At 37.3% G+C, this 19,290-nt stretch overlaps 1 protein-coding gene across 1 annotated transcript in view; it reads right to left on the reverse strand.

Moving 5' to 3' along the window:
- LOC144969374 (uncharacterized) overlaps positions 1-10,313 on the reverse strand; it is a 13,468-nt gene extending 3,155 nt beyond the window's left edge. Inside the window, exons 1-4 of the mRNA XM_078908483.1 lie at positions 10,214-10,313; positions 8,290-8,393; positions 7,944-8,099; positions 6,790-6,939 (exon numbers count right to left, since the gene is read on the reverse strand). Coding sequence (XP_078764609.1) covers positions 6,790-6,939; positions 7,944-8,099; positions 8,290-8,393; positions 10,214-10,301 — 498 coding nt within the window. The 5' untranslated portion in view covers positions 10,302-10,313. The remainder of the gene's footprint in view (positions 1-6,789; positions 6,940-7,943; positions 8,100-8,289; positions 8,394-10,213) is intronic.
- Positions 10,314-19,290: the final 8,977 nt, after the last annotated feature.

A 19,290-nucleotide genomic window follows, 5' to 3' on the forward strand; every position in this document is an offset into this window, starting at 1 on the left:
CCGAAATCTACTCTAGTGGGGAGTGAACCCGAGATTATGTTTAGTGGGCACTAGTGGGGATTGAACCAGGGACTATGGTAGGTGGACACCAGTAGGGATTGAACCGGAGACAATGGGAGGTGGGCACCGGTGAGCACTGAACATAATGTCTATATCCTGTAATCTTGGCCATTCAACTTCCATAGTTCTGGAATCGTTCCCACTGGTACCCATCTCAGGTAGTCGAGGAATTACTTTTCACTTGACTGGTGTCCATATGTCATGTGTCCCGGGTTTAAACTCTATTGGTTTATCTTTTATAGTCCCGGGTTGGCTCCCCGCTAATGCCCACCAATTAGTGGGTGTTCCGGGTTCCCTCCCCACTGATGCCAACCTCTAGCAGTTCTCGGTTCACTCCCCACTGGTGCCCACCTCCCTGGTGATGATGAGGATGATGATGATAATGATGATGAAGATGATGATGTTGATGATAATAATAGTAATGATTAAAATACGACTTATTAATATAATGATAATAGCGTTTTTGCTATTTAAAGACGGCGTCTTTATATTATTTAACGCATGCAGCCGAGTCTATCGGGGTTCTTTTGTCCATAATATTAAAAAACAAAATCATTCACCACAATAAATGGGCCATGTCAGTCGCTTAGTGTTTGCTGAAGCAAGACTTACCTCGTTTTATAAAATCGTTTTGATTTAAGATATCCTAATCTTTCCACAATAGTTGTTGGATACAATGCCAGAATATAGGAATGATGATATTTTCATCATTCCAAATGTCATCGTTTTTATAAAACACAGATGTTGCTGCTTGAAGTCAGAAGGAATATCAAACGGAATGGAAGATTTAATTTAATTTACACATACAGATAAAGTGGACGTTTTGGGTTTCACATTGCCCAATAAAACACGTTGAAATAAACACTTAGAGAATGGATTCCGTATCTTTTCATAAAGTACACACTAAAGTAATAGGTCTGAAATTTTGAGATTTATTTTTATTATTTTCTTTATGAATGGTAGTTACATTGGCCTTCCAGTCTTGTAGAATTTTGCTTACTGACAGATTTGAGCCAGGGTATGGATTCTTTGTCTTGCGTTAACGAGACTAAAGACATTCGAGAACAATGCTTTTTGATATCTTAAGTGATAACAAATAATGACATAAACTTGATCAAATATTTTATGTCAGTGAACACAAATATATAGAAATTTCACAATGTACAACAATAGCCAATCATTTCAATTGCACGATTTCTTTTGCTTCCATGGTCTAGTGAATTTGGGCTTTATTGTAACGTATTCGGTTAAATATTTTGAGTCAGTGAACCTAAGTGCAGATAGATCGCAATATCGAACTGAAAAAAAGACACCGGTGTAAGATAAATATTTACTGAACAATTGTCTGTGAAAGGTGCCAGACAAACAAGAAAGAAAATTACAAGAAAAAAAATCCTTAAAATATGTGTCAACCCCAGACGAGGTTGTTGTTAGTGAGTATGAACCAGGGGCTGGGAGAGGGTGACACAACTCGGGATGGGGGGGGGGGGGGGGAGGGGGCTCTGGACTATGGAAAGTGATCATCAATGGAGAGTGAACCCAAGGTTGAAGGAAGACACCCTGTGGAGAGTGAACGAGAGACTATCTGAGCTTGACACTAGTGGGGAGTGAACCTGGGACTAATAGAAGTGGACACTAGTAAGGAACGAAACCAGGACTCGAGATGTGGATACCGTGAGTGGGTAATAAACCTGGGACTGTGGGAGGTGGCCACCAATTTGGAATGTACACAAGACTATAGGATGAGATACAAGTGGCGTGTGAACCAGGGACTGTGAGACGTGGACAATACTGGGGAGTAAACCGAAGGCTGATGAATAAGGCACCCAGTGGAGAGTTACCCCGTAATTCCTTGGGTGGACAAAAGTGGGGACTGAATCAAGGACTGTGGGAGGCCGACACCAGATGTGATTGAACCTGGAACTTGGGGAGGTCGACACGAAGGCTGCCCAGTTTGTCACAGGTCCAGTTTGTCACAGGCCCAGTTTGTCACAGGCTCCAGATTATCGCAAGTAGGCCTTAGATGACGTCTTTGCCTTCCTTTGTTATACTGTAAATCTGATGTGCAAAATGATGCACACTTATTTAAGTTTTATTTTGTCCTGCATATAAGATTTAAATTACCAGTTTATTTGAAGAATATTTTTGTATGCCTACATTAATTTCAGCCCTTAAATTTACTCTTCTCATAACTTCCAGTTGCAATGATTATATTTTTCAAACAAACTGAGTTGATCTGTATACAAACTTTTAAAAGAAACATATTAATGTCTTAAAAGAAGACTCATGAATAAGATCGCTTTGTTAGTTCATTTAAGTATATGAGTTATATAAGTTTTTCATTCTCCACCTTAGACTGGCGGTGTGGAGATGGTCTCTCTTAAATGTCAATTCAGCTTGTTTCATTTTGCATGCGAATCAAAGCAAATTATTCTGTAAATTTTTGATATTGAATGTTCTTTCTTGAAAACAATTGAAAAATAAAATTCGATTCATACAATGAATCAATTAATCATTCATTTACTTTTTTGAGAATGTCAGTGATAGCTTCCATCATGCACAGGGCACAGTCGAGGCAGGACCCGCCTGTGACAAACTGGGCCTCTTATAAACTGGCATGCTTTCCCACTGTGGACTGTCAAAAACTGGGCCTGTGACAAAGTGGTATGCTTCCGGTGGACGCAATGGAGAGTAAACCTGGGATCGGAAAATGTAAGACGGACACCAGTGAGGTGCGAACCCGGGACTCAGAGATATGGATACAAGTGAATATTGAGTGAACCCGGGGATATGGGAGGTAGGCATCAATGAGAAGTGAACCCAGAACTGTATAAGGTCGACACCAGTGGGGAGTGAACCCGGAACAATAGGGATGGACACATATGGTGAATGATCAAAAGAGTTCTGAGTTCATTCTCCACTAGTGCCCACCTCCCATAGTCTCTGGTTTCTCTCCACTGGTGCTCACCTCCCATAGTCGCTGGTTCACTCCCCACTGGTTTCCACCTCACATATTTCTGGGTTAACTCCCCATCTGTGCCTACCTCCCTTCGTCTCCAATTCAATCCCCACTGGTGTCCTGCTACCATATTCTGTGGTTCACTCCCCACTGGTGCCCACTGGTGCCCATCTCCCATGGTCTTTGGTTCACTCCTCACTGGTGCCCACCTCCCACGGTCCCTGGTTCAGTCCCCACTGGTTTCCACCTCCCATAGTCTCTGGTTAACTCCCCACTGGTGCCCACCCCCCATATTCTCTGGTTCACTCCACACTGGTGCCCACATACCATAGTCTCTGGTTCAATCCCAATCGGTTTTCTCATCCCTGTCTCTGGTTCAATCATCACTGGTGACCACCTCCCATGATTGTCCGGTTAACTCTCAACCGGTTCCCACATCCCATAGTTTCTGGTACAATCCCCACTGGTGCCCACCTCCCATAGTCTCTGGTTCACTCCCCACTGGCATGGTACCCACCTCACATGGCTCTGGGTTTACTCCACACTGGTACCTACATCCCTTTAGTCTCTAGTTCAATTCCCACTGGTGCCCACCTCCCACAATCTCTGGTTCTATCCCCACTGTTGCTCTCATCCCATAGTCTCTGATTCAATCCCCACTGGTGCCCACCTCCCATAGTCTCTGGTTCCCTCCCCATTGTTGTGGATTTCGGTATTCAGCAGTACCCGTACGATGCCAATGCCGCAGCGCAACTAAGAGAACAACACAAATTGAAAATTGTGACCCTCCGCCTCGAAACGGTATTAAGTCGGATTTTTCAATTTTGGGTTTTTGGTACACAATCATAGCTTATATTATGCTTAAAATGTTGATACCAAATTTATAATATTCTGATTATTCATTGCCCAACTATGACCGTTTGAAGTAGAGAGAGTGTAAAAACCAAGTTTTGAGAAAATCGACTTTGAAGTGAGGCACCGTTTTCACACATAATCAAATCAATGGGGCAAAGATAACTCCTCAGATACGGGCATTGAAAATTTGACGAGAATAGTAAAATTTACAGAGGCGCCAATTTTCAATTTGAATCACAGGAATTTCAGACATCACTCGGAGGAATTTCAATACCGAAAGAGGAATTTCCGCACACACAAAAAGGGAATTGGGATGATATTTGGTATTGTGTTTACATATTGTATAGATCGAAATAGATAACTGATTACAAATATTTTCTGATTTATGAGCATATTGCCAAATACAACCCCAAAGTTTCCTTATTTCAAGTGAAGAAAAGCTCCAAAACATAATGATGGTAGTGAGGATGATGTTGTGTTGGTGGTAGTAGTAGTAGTAGTAGTAGTAGCAGTAGTAGTAGTAGTAGTAGTAGTAGTAGTAGTAGTAGTAGTAGTAGTAGTAGTAGTAGTAGTGATGATGATGATGTCATAATGGCTGTTTTAGTAGTAGTAGTAGTAGTAGTAGTAGTATTAGTAGTGGTAGTGATGATGTGGTGGTGGTGGTGGTGGTGGTGGTGACTGTGGTTGTAGTAGTGGCAGTGGTTGTAGTAGTAGTGATGATGTGGTGTGGGTGGTTGTAGTGGTAATGATGATGTAGTGGTAGTGGTTGTAGTAGTTATGACGATGTGGTGGTGGTGGTGGTTGTAGTAGTAGTGGCAGTGATGATGATGATGTGGTGGTGGTGGTTGTAGTAGTCGTGATAATGATGTGGTGGTGGTGGTTGAAGTAGTAGTGGCAGTGATGATGCGGTGGTGGTGGTGATTGTAGTAGTAGTGGTCGTGATGAAGATGCGGTGGTGGTGGTTGTAGTGTGTGTGTGTATGTTTGAAAGAGAGAGAGAGAGAGAGAGAGAGAGAGAGAGAGAGAGAGAGAGAGAGAGAGAGAGAGTGCTAAAAGTGCATCAAGTGATAAGTAGAGCAACACGAACTTTAAAAACCAACGAGGCATAAGTTTGAGGTCAAAGTTTTTGTTATTAACTATTGTTGGCAAGTGCAGCCTTGGAAATGGTGGCTCTCTGAGAGAAAGTCAATTCTTGTTTTGAATGTTTCACCGATAGTTGCTTTTTTAAACTTTAAATATATATAGCTTACCGTCAATACTTGTGTTGAATTATTATGTTTTCATGTAGAAAAATGATTGTAGTTTATGAAACAATCAAAAACTCAAATTTGATCATATTGACCATTTCCACTTTAAAACCGGTTTTCTTCGTTTTCCAAATCCCGACTTAATACCTCTTCGAGGCGTAGGGTCACAATTTTATTACACTTCCCGATCAACAAAGATTAGTTTGAAAACCCCCCAACAAAAACTCATAAAATTATTTAATAATTTCATCGAACCTTTAAAGATAGAAAAACAATGACATATTAAAACACAATGCCAACCCAATAGGAGTTAATCATATTATATCAGTGTTGAGTTTAATAACTTCTGTCCATCTCAACACGTCTCATTACATTCTAAATATATCGAAGATAATTTTGAAAATAGTCCTGGCCTGTTGCTCGGTGCCTTTATGAAATTTATAATGTATTAGCAATCTTCACAAAACATTGCTTTTATAGGCAACGCTACTAAAACCTTACTAAGAATGGAAGGGGCGTATTAACACTTATGTGTCGCTCTCAGATACTTAATAAATGACTCATACTTTTAAAGAGAGGTGAGTGGTAGCGGCGTAGCGTCATCACAGTAATCGATGGTGCCACAATCAGGAATAAAAACGTACACTTGCTGTAAGTTTAAAAAAAAAATAAAGTGGAAAAATATAATGATTTTATTTCCGATTTAACAAAAAAAAGAAAAGAAAAGAAAGTAGAGGTGGGCCTGGCACCAAATCAACCAAAAGCGTGACGCCGCCGGGTGGGTTAAAGATTGCTTTACAGTGTGTCGATTATTCAAAGCTATTGTGGCAAAGCGTAAGACAAAAGAAGAATACAGGCGTTTAATTATGTAAATTGCATTGAAACAAAGTCTTAAAACTAGGGGTAAGGGGGAGGGGGGGGGAGGGGGAGGATAAAATTGCAGGAACTCTCAACTTCATTCGCAACACGCCTGTTTGGGTCGAACCTCTCAAAGATATCTAGTTTTGAAGAGGGAATCGTCTTTTCCTGATATACAAAAGACATCGCGCTCCAGCAATGTGGGGAGGTGCTCTAGTCGAATTGTGACATGATGTAACATAATATGCCTTTGACGTGATGTGCTTGCTGTTTTTAAAATGTTCAAGATAAATGGCGCGAAGTTGAGCCCCAGGGCAAAGCTCTAAACTCACATTCTCTCATCGCACGGGGATGTAAAATGAGCACCTGGCTGAAAAAGGGTTGTCTCTGTAAAAAAACAAACAAACCCTGTAATTTCGCCTCCAGTGTCACGTCTCCGTGAGGCTATGTAGTGTTAAGACACTCACTTTCGGATCGGAAGGTCCTGGGTTTGAGCCTCGCATAGTTGAGTCCTTGGAAAAGTCTCACATTCTCTCACTGTCCTGGCGTTGTCTCTGTCGAAAAAAAATGTAATATCGCATAATAGACGTCATGTCTTGTTCTACATGTTACGTGTTGCTGTTGGTCAAGGACCCTTTGTAAAGCGCTTAGTGTATATTAAGTGATATTGCCCTATATAAAAAAGCTCAAAATCTCACCGTCTTGTCTTACAGGTTAAGATTTGCTGTTAGTTTCTGAACGATGTAAAGCGCAATTTGCACGTTTAGTGGATCTTGCGTTACATAAAAGCCCAAAGATTAAGCTCAACTACCTGGTCCTTAGTCTCTTCCTGATCATCATCTTCTTCGTCCACCATAAGTGATTTGGTTGGAATCATATCCTTAAAGGGATCATCCAGAAAGTAACGGTGTAATTCCTCAGACGTCTCCTTCAATACAAATCCTGAAACTTTTTTTGATAGCTGTCCGTGACACGACGGGGTAGGTATCAAAACAATACAACGTTGTATCAAAATATATCTCATTTTGAATGGTCATGATGATGACGAAGATGGTGATGACGATGATGATGATGATGATGATGATGATGATGATGATACAGTGGAATCTGCATAAAGTCAACACCTCTCGTTTATCCCAATTTTTTTGTCCTTTATTTAAGAGTGTTCCATTGATAATGGGTACAGTCAATCTTGCTTAGTTAACTTATCCTTCTATTCCGGTGACGTTGACTTTATTAGGATAACCAATAGCTAGAGGTGCGCACATGAGTCAATCAAATGGAGAGAAAAATAAATGGAGTAAATTATGTGACTACTCCAACTAATTCTCAGCTGTTTAAATTCTTCGTAATGTTAAAAAAAGCTCTTTTTCCCCTATCTTACTTCTCATCCAGCACCATTGAAATGCAATCTTCCCCCTCCACCCGCCTCTCGCTGTCTCTCTCTCTCTCTCTCTCTCTCTCTCTCTCTCTCTCTCTCTCTCTCTCATCTCTCTCTCTCTATCTATCTCTCTCTCTCTATATATATATATATATATATATATATATATATATATATATATATATATATATATATATATATATATATATATATATATATATATATATATATATATATATATATATATATATGGATCTTCCTTCTCACGCCCTTTCGCAACGGCACCACAAGATCCCGTCGCCTAGGCATTCCATGAAGGAATGTAGATAATCCATCAAACAGGATGTCTGATGTCACCCATGTTGTCCAATATATATATATATATATATATATATATAATATATATATATATATATATATATATATATATATATATATCTATATATATATATATAAAATCATAAATACTTTAAAAGGTGATGTGTAGGGAGTCATTTCATTTTATTCAATGACGATATTTGATTTGTTCAGACGAACAAAAATGCTTGTTTCCCCAAGAAATTAGGTAAGAATAAGTCACTCACTTTAGGCAACCCAATCTCAGTCAATCGTAGGGAGAGATATTCAACAGTCTGATTTCTGCCAGGACCATCACTCCAGGCTGTCAGTTTTGACGTGCATGGCTTTCGATGTAGTTGTTGCGTAGAGTTGTGTCCTTTGGGGGTATGACTGTGCTGGAGCTGAAAAAGAGATGAAATAAAAGTAACACATATTGAGAGAGAGAGAGAGAGAGTGAGTGAGTGAGAGAGAGAGAGAAAGAGAGAGAGAGATAGAGAGAGAGCGAGAGAGAGAGAGAGAGAGAGAGAGATAGTTAACAGAGAATGAATAGAAATGAGGCCAATATTAATTATATACGAAAAGTGTGCATACTTGAAATGTTCTTTGGTACAATGCTTCAATCAACTGAGAACACTTGTGGTCAGTGAGGTGGTCAGCTACGTATTGGAGTTCTTGTGGATTCACATCTATCAACGCTGAGAAAAATGGAACGGGAATAGAAAATACCAACTTTATTGATTGATGCAGTCACATTTTCAGACCGGCCTTCTTGAAAATTAAAACATTAGTTACTTTTTGATAATAATTGTTGTGGCTATAGTTGACTTTAGAAATCAACAATTTACCCTCACAACGATTAAATGCCACTTAAAATATGTAGGCTGGCGTCAATGGGCTTCAACAGTCATGACGTCAGTTCCCTCGTATTGACGCATAGTAACTCAGTATCTAGCTCTAAACTATCGGAACAATGGCGGACGCCCTTATGAAATCCGACGAGTATAAAAATGTATCCAGAAGAGAAAAACATGATAAATATGATCATGTTTTGACTTTTATACATCCTGATCACATGACATATGAAAAGTTCTAGCCAGCATGAAAAATAAAAAGTACCGATTTTCTTTGTTTAGAACCACGCTGCTCGCCGTTGCTGGGCGACGTGACTATTGAATCCAATTGTAATTTTGAATACGTTTTAATGACTTCAATTAGCTAATGAAGTTTTGAAATTGGAGCCAAAATTTCGTAATACAACACATTTTTCGTAACAGTAGGCAGGTCTGCATTTTATTTAAAAGTTGGTAGGGGAGAGTGGGGGAGAAGTGGACAGATACCTCCTCATAACTTTGAAACAATTTGATCAAATTCAATCCATTTTGCTAAGACTACAACTCGTGGGGTTATTTTTTCTTTCACGTGTGATATTATTTTGGTTCTTCATCGAGTGTAAACAAACACAGAAGTGTCCTTCATTTTGATTTTTGAAAAAACAAAACATAATTTATTTCACTAAACTATTTAAATTACCTGCAAATTTATTTAGATTTGACAAAAATTAACAAAAATTTGACAGAAATAAGAAGAATAAGCGATGTCCGATGTTTGAGAGTATTTGCCAAAGTGAGGGTCATTTAAATCGATCGATATTTTGAAGGACGAGTTTTCTTGACACATTTTTAAATACGATTTTTTTCCAGAGCTCGACAGTCAACTGGTTAAATATGTATTAGTCAATAATATGTAACTTGGATTACTTTGATCTATTTTATTGGGGACAATGATGCGGTACTCTGAGAAAAAAACAAAAACACATATCTATAATTTTGGCCAGAAAACTCGTCCTTCAAATATCGATCTACTAAAATGACTCCCAGGTTTGAGGGTGTTTGCCAAGGTGAGGGGGCAGCGTGGCTCAGCGGTACGGTTTTTGCTTCGTACCCGAAAGGAACCGAGTTCGATCACCCGCCGCTGCGCTGTTTGGCCCCTTTTGCAAGTCAACTCGCCCTAGCTCAATTTGCGGCGCTGCACTGCAGCTGACGCCTGGGCTATTCCAGTCTTCCCTTGAAATAGACCCTAGATAAAAATTTCCCCTATGGGATGAATGAAAGGAATTTCATTTAGTTTATTTTGTCTTATTTATTAATTTAATCAATCAATATTTTAAGGACGAGTTTTCAGGCCAAAATTGTAAATACGTGCATCGTCTCTTAAAGGCTATTTTTGTTGTTGGTTATTTCAACGTAAAATCACATTTTTGGCACTTAAATCATCCAGATATAATACCGTTATTAGGCTGTGAGTAACAATTTGTTCTAACCATTCTCTTTTTAACTATGGAATCGCCTACCGCCCGATGCAGCGGAATCTGACAGTCCTTATCTTTTTCATTGTTGGATATCATTGCGTTGGATTTTATAGCGAAACCTAATTTTTACCAATCCTTTTCTTCTGAAGAATCTATTCCTAAAATCGCCGTTGTACTATCAATACCGTCAACATTTCAAAATCTTACCTGTGGTCTTCAAAAACAGAAAAGAAATTTCAATTATGATTGTGATAAGTGAAAAATTATAATTAGAAAACAACTTGTAAATAGACATGGTGTACCCAAAAACTTCTTTGAAATTGATACTATGTTCAATAGTGCGCAAGAAAGGAAGTTGAAAAGTGACTCGTTGTTTTGGAAAAATAAAAATAAATAAAAATGTTTAGAAATGGCTACCCTCCGACCAGAGTAAGTGTCCTTAAGACCTTTAGAATTAAGATTTGGTACAGTCCCATGCTCTCTAAACATCTTAAACCAGTCAAAAACCTGCTTTTTGATGGACCTTGACGACAACAAAAAATGTCTTTGCTTGCACCACCGCGTATGATTTGATGGCAAAATAGGCCTCAAGGCAAAATGTCCTTTCCCTGGTTGAACAGGACATTTTCGGGATGACTATTGCTCTAATCTTTCATGCATGGATTGGACTTTTTTAAAATCCTGGAATATGAGGGAAAAAGAAACCATATTAAATGTCATATTCAAAATTTAGTGGGTTCTGTTTTGAAAATTTTCTGGGGGTCACCCTGTACTTGTACAGAGCCTAAGGCCATCCAAAATCTTGCGCAGATCGTGGCGAATGAAGGTCGAGTTTTATGGATACATTTTTAAATATTACGGCAGTTAACTAGTTAAAGATATTGTTTATGTTCTATATGTTTTTAGTCAGGGGTGAGAATGACTGGTCACTAAAAAGGAGGAAATTTTTCAGCGCTAGATCAAGAACCATCCATGCAAAAAGGATATGATCCACTTTATAGATTTAGGTTTGTCTGACAGAAGGAAAGATAGTGTGTGTTTGTGTGTGTGTTTTGTTTGTTTGTTTTTAAGGGTTTACGGCGCTTGCATCACATTTAGGTTATATCAACGCCAGTAAAAAGGAAGAAAATGGGATAGTAAAAAGTTCTAGAAATACAATTAAAGCACCCAAGAAAAAGTAAGACATAGGGGAACGGAACAAAAAGGGATCAGATGAAGATTCAAAGAGCAAACCACCAATGTACTTAGTTTGAGATCACCTATAAGTCTCATCCGGGCACAAAGAGGAATACACTCAAATGCTTACATTATATACATTCAAAATAACAAATATACTAATACATAACAGAGAGATGATTTACAAGGAAAAAAATATAATATCCCAAAACAATAACGGTGCATTTGACTGTTTCCCTTCCAGTTAGGACTCTGGCCAGGGCCAGGACAAAACCAAGTAATCTCATTCCAAGACAAAGACAGAAAGCATGTTGGAAAACAGATATAAGGGGATAGAAGACATAGTATGTACCCCCTTGCCCACTATGGGAGGTCAGGAACCCCACCCAGGTGTGTATGTGTGTGTGTGTGTGTGTGTGTGTGTGAGACAGAAAGACAGAGTAAGAGAGAGAGAGAGAGAGAGAGAGAGAGAGAGAGAGAGAGAGAGAGAGAGAGAGAGAGAGAGAGTGCTCAAAGTGAATATAGTGATAGGTACAGAGAGATTAAAGTGAAAAAATAACCGAGGTTAAAGTACTGAGTGAACGTTATTGTTAGGTGTGTATGTGCTTTATTTGTTAATCGTAAATATTAAGTTAACATATGTTTCATGTTGGCAATTGCCAGGAAATTAACATTTTAATTGAATCCTCTCTCTCTCTCTCTCTCTCTCTCTCTCTCTCTCGAGAGAGAGAGAGAGAGAGAGAGAGAGAGAGAGAGAAGGAGACACACAGAGAGAGAGAAAGAGACAGAGAGAGAGAGAGAGAGAGAGAGAGAGAAAGAGACGAGAGAGAGAGAGAGAGAGAGAGAGAGAGAGAGAGAGAGAGCGAGAGAGCTCAAAGTGAATCTAGTGATGAGTACAGAAAGATGAAAGTGAAAAATTAACGAGACTTAAGAACTGAGTGAATTCTATTGATTTGTGTGTGCACGTGTATATGTTTGTAGGTCATTTCAGCGGCACTTAAAATATATATGGGGCTGTAAAAAAAATATAGATTTAAGTAAGATCAAAAGCACTGGAGAAAAAGTGACTGGATCAAATAGGGCTCATAAACGGACTCCAAGATCAAACTATCAATGTAGTTAGTTTGAGGTCACCTAAAAGTCTCACCAAGACACAAGCACAGAATCCTTGTGAGAGAAATACAAAACTTAGAACAATAAATCTAACGTCACACAAAAGAGAAATGTTATACGAGAACAAGCATATCATCTCCCAAAAACAACTATACATTTAATTGTTTCCCTCCCTGCCAATGAATCTGGCCATGAAAAGGATCAAGCCAAGACAAAGGCAGAAAGCAACTCTGATCCATGCAAGTCAAAAGATCCCACCAGGAAGATAATGTGATAGTGGTGCTTGCACTAGAGGCGGTACTGATGATGATGGGATAGTTGCTGTCGTAGTGGTGGTAGTTATGGTAGAGATGGTGATGATGTCATGATGGTTCAGGGGTGAGAATGACTGGTCACAAAAATGGAATTCAAGACCTATCTATGCGACGATAACGTATAAATTTGAATTTCATAAAAAATTTACTGAGATGCAATCAAAAATGTGTCTCGCAATAATTTCTGACACCACTTGGAGGAATTTCAAAAGTTGAAAGTGTAATTACAACATATTGTAGTAGTAGTAAGAAAAGATGGCGGTAGGGATGATGCTGTGGTGGTGGTTGTAGTAGGGCCGTGATAAGGATGATGATATGGTGGTTGTAGCTGTAGAGGTGTTGGGAATGATGGTGTGGTGGTGGTTGTAATAGTTGTGGTAGGGATGATGTGGGGTGGTTGTAGTAGTGATAGTTGGGATGATGTGGTGGTGGAGGATGTAGTTGTATTGATAGTAGGAATGATGATATGGTGGTGGTTGTTGTAGTAGTGGTGGTAGGGATGATGATGTGATGGTAGTTGTCGTAGTAGTGGTTGTAGCTGTAGTGGTGGTGGTGGTAGAGATGATGATTTGGTGGTGGTTGTAGGTAGTAGTAGTGGTGGTGGGGATGATGATGTGGTGGTGGTTGTAGTAGTAATAGTGATAGGAATGATGATGTGATGGTTGTTGTAGTATAGGTGGTGGTTGTAAAAGTAGTGGTGATAGAGATGTTGATGTAGTGGTTGTGGTGAGTCTTTTTAAAAGGCGGAAAAGTGATGGTGATGGGCGGAGATAAACCATCATTTAGGCGGAAATCCGCCTTCAGGCGGAAGATTCTCAGCCCTGTTTAGTATAGGGTTTTACGGCCTAACGACTAACGTAGACCATTTCAGCGCCAGTAAAAGGAAGATACTTGAGTAAAAGTTATAGATCTGAATTAAAAGCATCAAAGGAAACGTAAGACAAAGGGGATTAATGCAGTGAGGGGAAAGAGGATTCTACGTCAATTCTATCCATATACCTATTTTGATTTTACGTAAAAGTCCCATCCAGGCACAAACAAAGGATCTCGCCATGAAGGATACACTCAAATGTTTACAAAGTGTAATATATTTAAAAAAACAAACAAACTGATAATACATAATAGACAGGTGATTAAAGAGGAAAAAATATCATATCCCAAAAACTTAAATATACATTTGACTGTTTCTTCCTCAGCTAGGGTTCCCCTCCAGAACCAAATCGCCCCCCCCTCCCCCGCCCCATAAAAATAAAAACAAAAACAAAAACTCTCGAGCAATCTCAATCCAGAACAAAGAAAGAGAGCAACGTGGAAAGAGAAATGGGTGACAATGGGGGACTGCGTGGCTCAGCGGTACGGTCTTTGATTCGTACCTGAAAGGTACCAAGTTCGACTACCCGCCGCGTTGTGTGGCCTTGAGCAAGTCACCTAGCCTTAGCTCAATTTGCGGCGCTGCACTGCGGCTGACGCCTGGGTTATTCCAGTCTTCCCTTGGACTAGACCCTAGAGAAAAATTTCCCCTTAGGGATGAATAAAGGGAATTTATTTTTGAATTTATTTTTTAAAATCGTATTCCCGACCTGGAGAAGCCAAATCACATTTGTTTGGATGACAATAAAATATAAAGACTGTTTTATTTAAGAGAAAATTTATAATTTAATTTTTCAAAAATATATTCATATATAATCTGCCCCATGAGTTTCTAACACAACAAATAATGAAATACATAATAGAACCAAATATGATGAAAAAGGAGAATGGCATTTTATATAAATTTTAACCAGATAATTGTCGTACTCTGGAAAGACACGTACACAAAAATTTGACCGGAAACTCGTCCTTCAAATTATATCTATCGATTTAAATGACCCTCACCTTGGTAAAAACTCTCAAACCTGGGACCTCGCGAGGTTCCAGGTTTGGGAGTTTTTGTCAAGATCAGGGTAATTTAAATCGATTGATATTAGGACGAGGTTTCTAGTCAAATTTTTAAATACGTGTCTTTCCAGAGTACTTCAGTTAACTGGTTAATAGAATAAAAGACATAATAAATAATAAATAGAAAGGAAAGGAGACCGAGGATAAGGTAAAACTCATTCCGGGTTTTCAGACAATTCCACACACCCGTTAATACATTTTTCTCACTTTAAGTTAATAAATTATTAACAATACTAGTATTATTATTATAACAGCTGCTCCGTGTCTTGCGACATTTTCAACAGTCTAGAGCTTGTGATAAAATATTGCATCTGGTTTTAAAAAGACATATAACACTTTAAATTCATGAAAATTATTTATATTTTGATAAAAACGATTTTTCAATTTAGGGTACTCGTTTCTTTGTTACAATAGCAAGCCACATTTCAACGACGTCTTTTTCCCATTCTATTTTATTAGTTCCCTCAATCTCACTCTGTTCCAAACCAACTCCCTCTTTGATGATGCACGTCCTGAGAAATTCCGTGCTCCCATCTCCCCCTCCCCTCCCCCCTCTCTCTCTATCTATCTCTCACTACCTTTATCTCTCTCCCTACATTTCACTCGTTATTTCGGCCCTCTTCAAAGTATCCCATATCCCATATAAAATATTTACAATTAAGACACTATATGAACGCTCAATCCATCAATAAAGGAAATAAGTTATTTGATTATCTTAATACTGTATTTTCTCAAAGATATTATATCATTGAAAATTATATTAATTTAAATGATTAACAACAATCTTCGTTGTAATACAAACATCTTTGAGCTTATAACAAAGTCTCAATTAACACCGATTGCAAAGGAATAAAACTGTGATAGATTCCTAGTCATGGTGAACACGAACTTTGAAAATAACAAGCGATGGTGGAGGCTGAAAGATGATAGTGAAAGCATAATAATAATAATAATAAATAATAATAATATATAATAATAATAATAATAATAATAATAATAATAATATCAATAATAATAATAATAATGATAATGATGATGATGATAATAATAATAATAATAATAATAATAATAATAATAATAATAATAATAATAATAATAATAATAATAACAACAATAATAATGTTTTTTTTTTGTTTTTAAGGGTTTTACGGCGCTTGCAACACATTAAGGTCATATCAGAGCCAGTAAAAAGGAAGAAAATGGGATAGTAAAAAGTTCCAGAATTACAATTAAAGCATCCAAGAATAAGGCAGACAAAGGGGAATTGGTTCAAATAGGGAACAGATGTAGATTCCAAGAGCACACTATCATTGTACTTAGTTTGAGATCACCTAAAAGTCTCATCCAGACACAAGCACAGGTCCCCACTAAGAGGAATACACTCAAATGTCTACAAATCATATGTTAAAAATGAAAAGAGTAACAGTACATAACAGAGATGATTTACAAGGAAAAAAAATATCATCTCCAAAACTATAACTACACATTCGCCTGTTTCCCTCTCAGCCAAGGACTCTGACCAAGGTCAGGACTAAAGCAAGCAATCTCACTCCAAGACAAAAACAGAAAGCAATTGGAAAACAGATAAGAGGGGATAGAAGACACAGCAAGTACCTCCCTGCCCGCTATGGGAGGTAGGAACCCCACCCAGAACAATAATAATAATAAGGTAATAATAATAATAATAATAATAATAATAATAATAATAATAATAATAATAATAATAATAATAATAATAATAATAATAATAATAATAATAATAATAATAATAATAAAAATGACCAAAAACTTTCCTTTTTTGATTTTGAACTGGAATTTTTTGCTTTATATTTTGATAACCCGAGACAAGTTAGGCATCATCTTGGTCTATCTATATATGATGTTGGATTTTGTGGCCAATATAATTTTAAAAATGGGTTTTCATAGGGACCGAGTGTAGTTGAAATATTTTTCTGACACCGTGTCCACCCAGCCGTGATTGGGTATCTGGATTTGTTCGATCTGCTAGAAAGTAATTTGCGATAGAACAGCGTCCTATCCAAAGGATAGCAATCAACTGGTGCTGTCCGTTTCACGCTTTAGAAACTAGGATAAACTCCGGCTCCATGGGCCTTATGGTTATGAAGGACTACACATTAAATAAAACCTTAAAACATTATGTCATTGCACGACAAAATAACGTCGAATCCCATTACAACATTACATTATCTTGAAAGAAATCCCAGTCGCCAGTTAAAACAATCATATTATATTCATAATTCAACGAAACTCATCCCAATGAATAAGAAAGAATGCTAAAATTTGTTGTACCCTTTGAAAGGCTTGTTGTTACAGACATTGACGAAATTAAAAAGAAAAATGAGATTTTTAAAATGTATGCGTAACAAATTATAAGCGTTGTGTCAGAAAATAAATTACAATGCAAAAATCATGTTAGGGAAAGATCGGAATACCGTAACAGTTTGCGAATGAAGCAGTAGAGAACTTGAAATTCAATAAAATACACAATTTGATATCAGAATTATAACTTAAAAACTTAAATTCTCTTTCGCACACGTTCTTTCGAGGATACTCTAGAATTAGGTGTTGCCTTCTATCTAGATTGAAAAAAAAAACAAAGAGTAGAGTAAAAAGTAGAAACAATAAACTTTACCGTTACCATGAAACAAAAAAAAATAAAATAAATGAACGAACAAAAAAAAAAAAAAAGAAACCCACTAAAAACCAAAAACAAACAAAACAAAACAAAAACAAAACAAAAATCAAATAATTCATTGCATTGAATAAGATCATAATAACATATCGACAATATTGTCTTTCTTAGGTAGGGAATGGCACTTGCTTGTTGATGTATAACAATTTCAATAATAAACTATAAGTGAGCAAAATAATATGTTTCAATTTACGATCAATAGAACCTTGCATTACGTACAACATAAAATAATGTATTTTACAGATTTGATTTCCTTTAATTGTACAATAATAGCTGCATAGGATATAATCTATCACATAAGCTCCCACCTGGCATTCAAAATCTGAAAAGGTATGTATGAGACTGTTCCAGACAAAAAAAAAAAAAAGTTCAAGAAAAAAAAATCATCTCAAAAAATTAATCTTGCATGACGGGGAATAAATAGAGCCTCAAACCCCTTGAGTATCGGTCATACGTGCTGACACTACACCACATCAGGCTAACCGATAGTTGGAACAAGTTGGAACAATTTGATGTTATCGGGTTTGGTATGCTTTATCATCATCATCATCATCATCATCATCATCATCATCATCATCATCATCATCATCATCATCATCATCATCATCATCATCATCATTATTATTATTGTTATTATTATTATTATTATCATCATCATCATCATCATCATCATCATCATCATCATCATCATCATCATCATCATCATTATTATTATTATTATTATCATTATTATTATTATTATTATTATTATTATTATTATTATTATTATTATTATTATTATTTTTATTATTATTATTATTATTATTATTATTATTATTATTGCTTACTCTTGAACATGAACTTGCTTTGTCTGGAATTGTTTGATACAAACCTTTTCAGTTGCCTGCTCTCAAGTTTTCATTATATGGCATTCAAAAAGTGTTACTCTCTTCAATATTGTTTTGTTTGTTTGTTTTAAATAGTTAAATACCGTACTCTGGAAAATTTGGCCAGGTGGGGTCCCAGGTTTGAGAATTTTTTTCTTCCAACATGAGGGTAATTTAAATCGATCGATATTAGAAGGATAAATTTTCTGGCCAATTAAAAAAAAAATACGCGTCTTTCCAGAGTGCGGCATTTAACTGGTTAAAAGGACTTTCCTTTTAAGGCGCTGCCACCATATAAAAGCCAACATTACAAAGGACGGCCTGCTCTGTACGAGCTGTGGAAAAAACCTAAAACCGCAAAGCATTGAGTCGAGAGTTGTGTTATGACGAGGATGCCTGGCGGGTTCGCGACTGTACACAAATGCGGCAACGAAATCGCCGCTTGGATAGACCCTCGTGATATTATTGTAGCTTGAGACCATTACAAGCTGCTGCTGTAGACACTCATAAACATACGTTTAGAAAGAAGATACTGGAAATGACTGAAGATATAGAAAACAATTATTTGAATAATGTTAAGTTATTTTATCTGCCGTTTCTTAGCAATATTTGATACGGGATTGATAGTAAATAATTTCATACACAGAAAAACAATGTTGAAATGTAACTCTAAATTAACTGATAACATTGCCTCTCTCTCTCTCTCTCTCTCTCTCTCTCTCTCTCTCTCTCTCTCTCTCTCTCTCTCTCTCTCTCTCTTCATTTAAGGAAAGTAAAACAAATATAAGAACAAAGAAATTAACACATTAAAAAGAAAAACATCAATATTTACAGCAATATCTGTAAAATTCACAAATAGGTGCAAGCTATGTGATTATTGTTATTAAGGGTTTTACGGCACTTGCAACACATCGAGGTCATATCAGCGCCAATAAAAAGGAAGAAAATGGGATAGTAGGTGCAAGCTAGGGTGGGGGAGGGTGATATACGTATAATTGTAGTGGCAAATGTTTTTATGCCTTAATCCTCTACAAGGGTTCACACCGATCAGTGCTAAAACAATCACTTCACAAAAATGGGACTGGTTTCCATCCCGTGTGCATTCAAGAATTCTTCCACTCCTCCCTTATCGAGCCAACAATGCTCAAGTAGCTGGGTCTGTTA

The sequence above is a fragment of the Berghia stephanieae genome, chromosome 3 (assembly GCF_034508935.2).
Source record: "Berghia stephanieae isolate SIO BIC M18660-M18661 chromosome 3, UCSD_Bste_1.3, whole genome shotgun sequence".
NCBI classification, from domain to species: domain Eukaryota; kingdom Metazoa; phylum Mollusca; class Gastropoda; order Nudibranchia; family Aeolidiidae; genus Berghia; species Berghia stephanieae.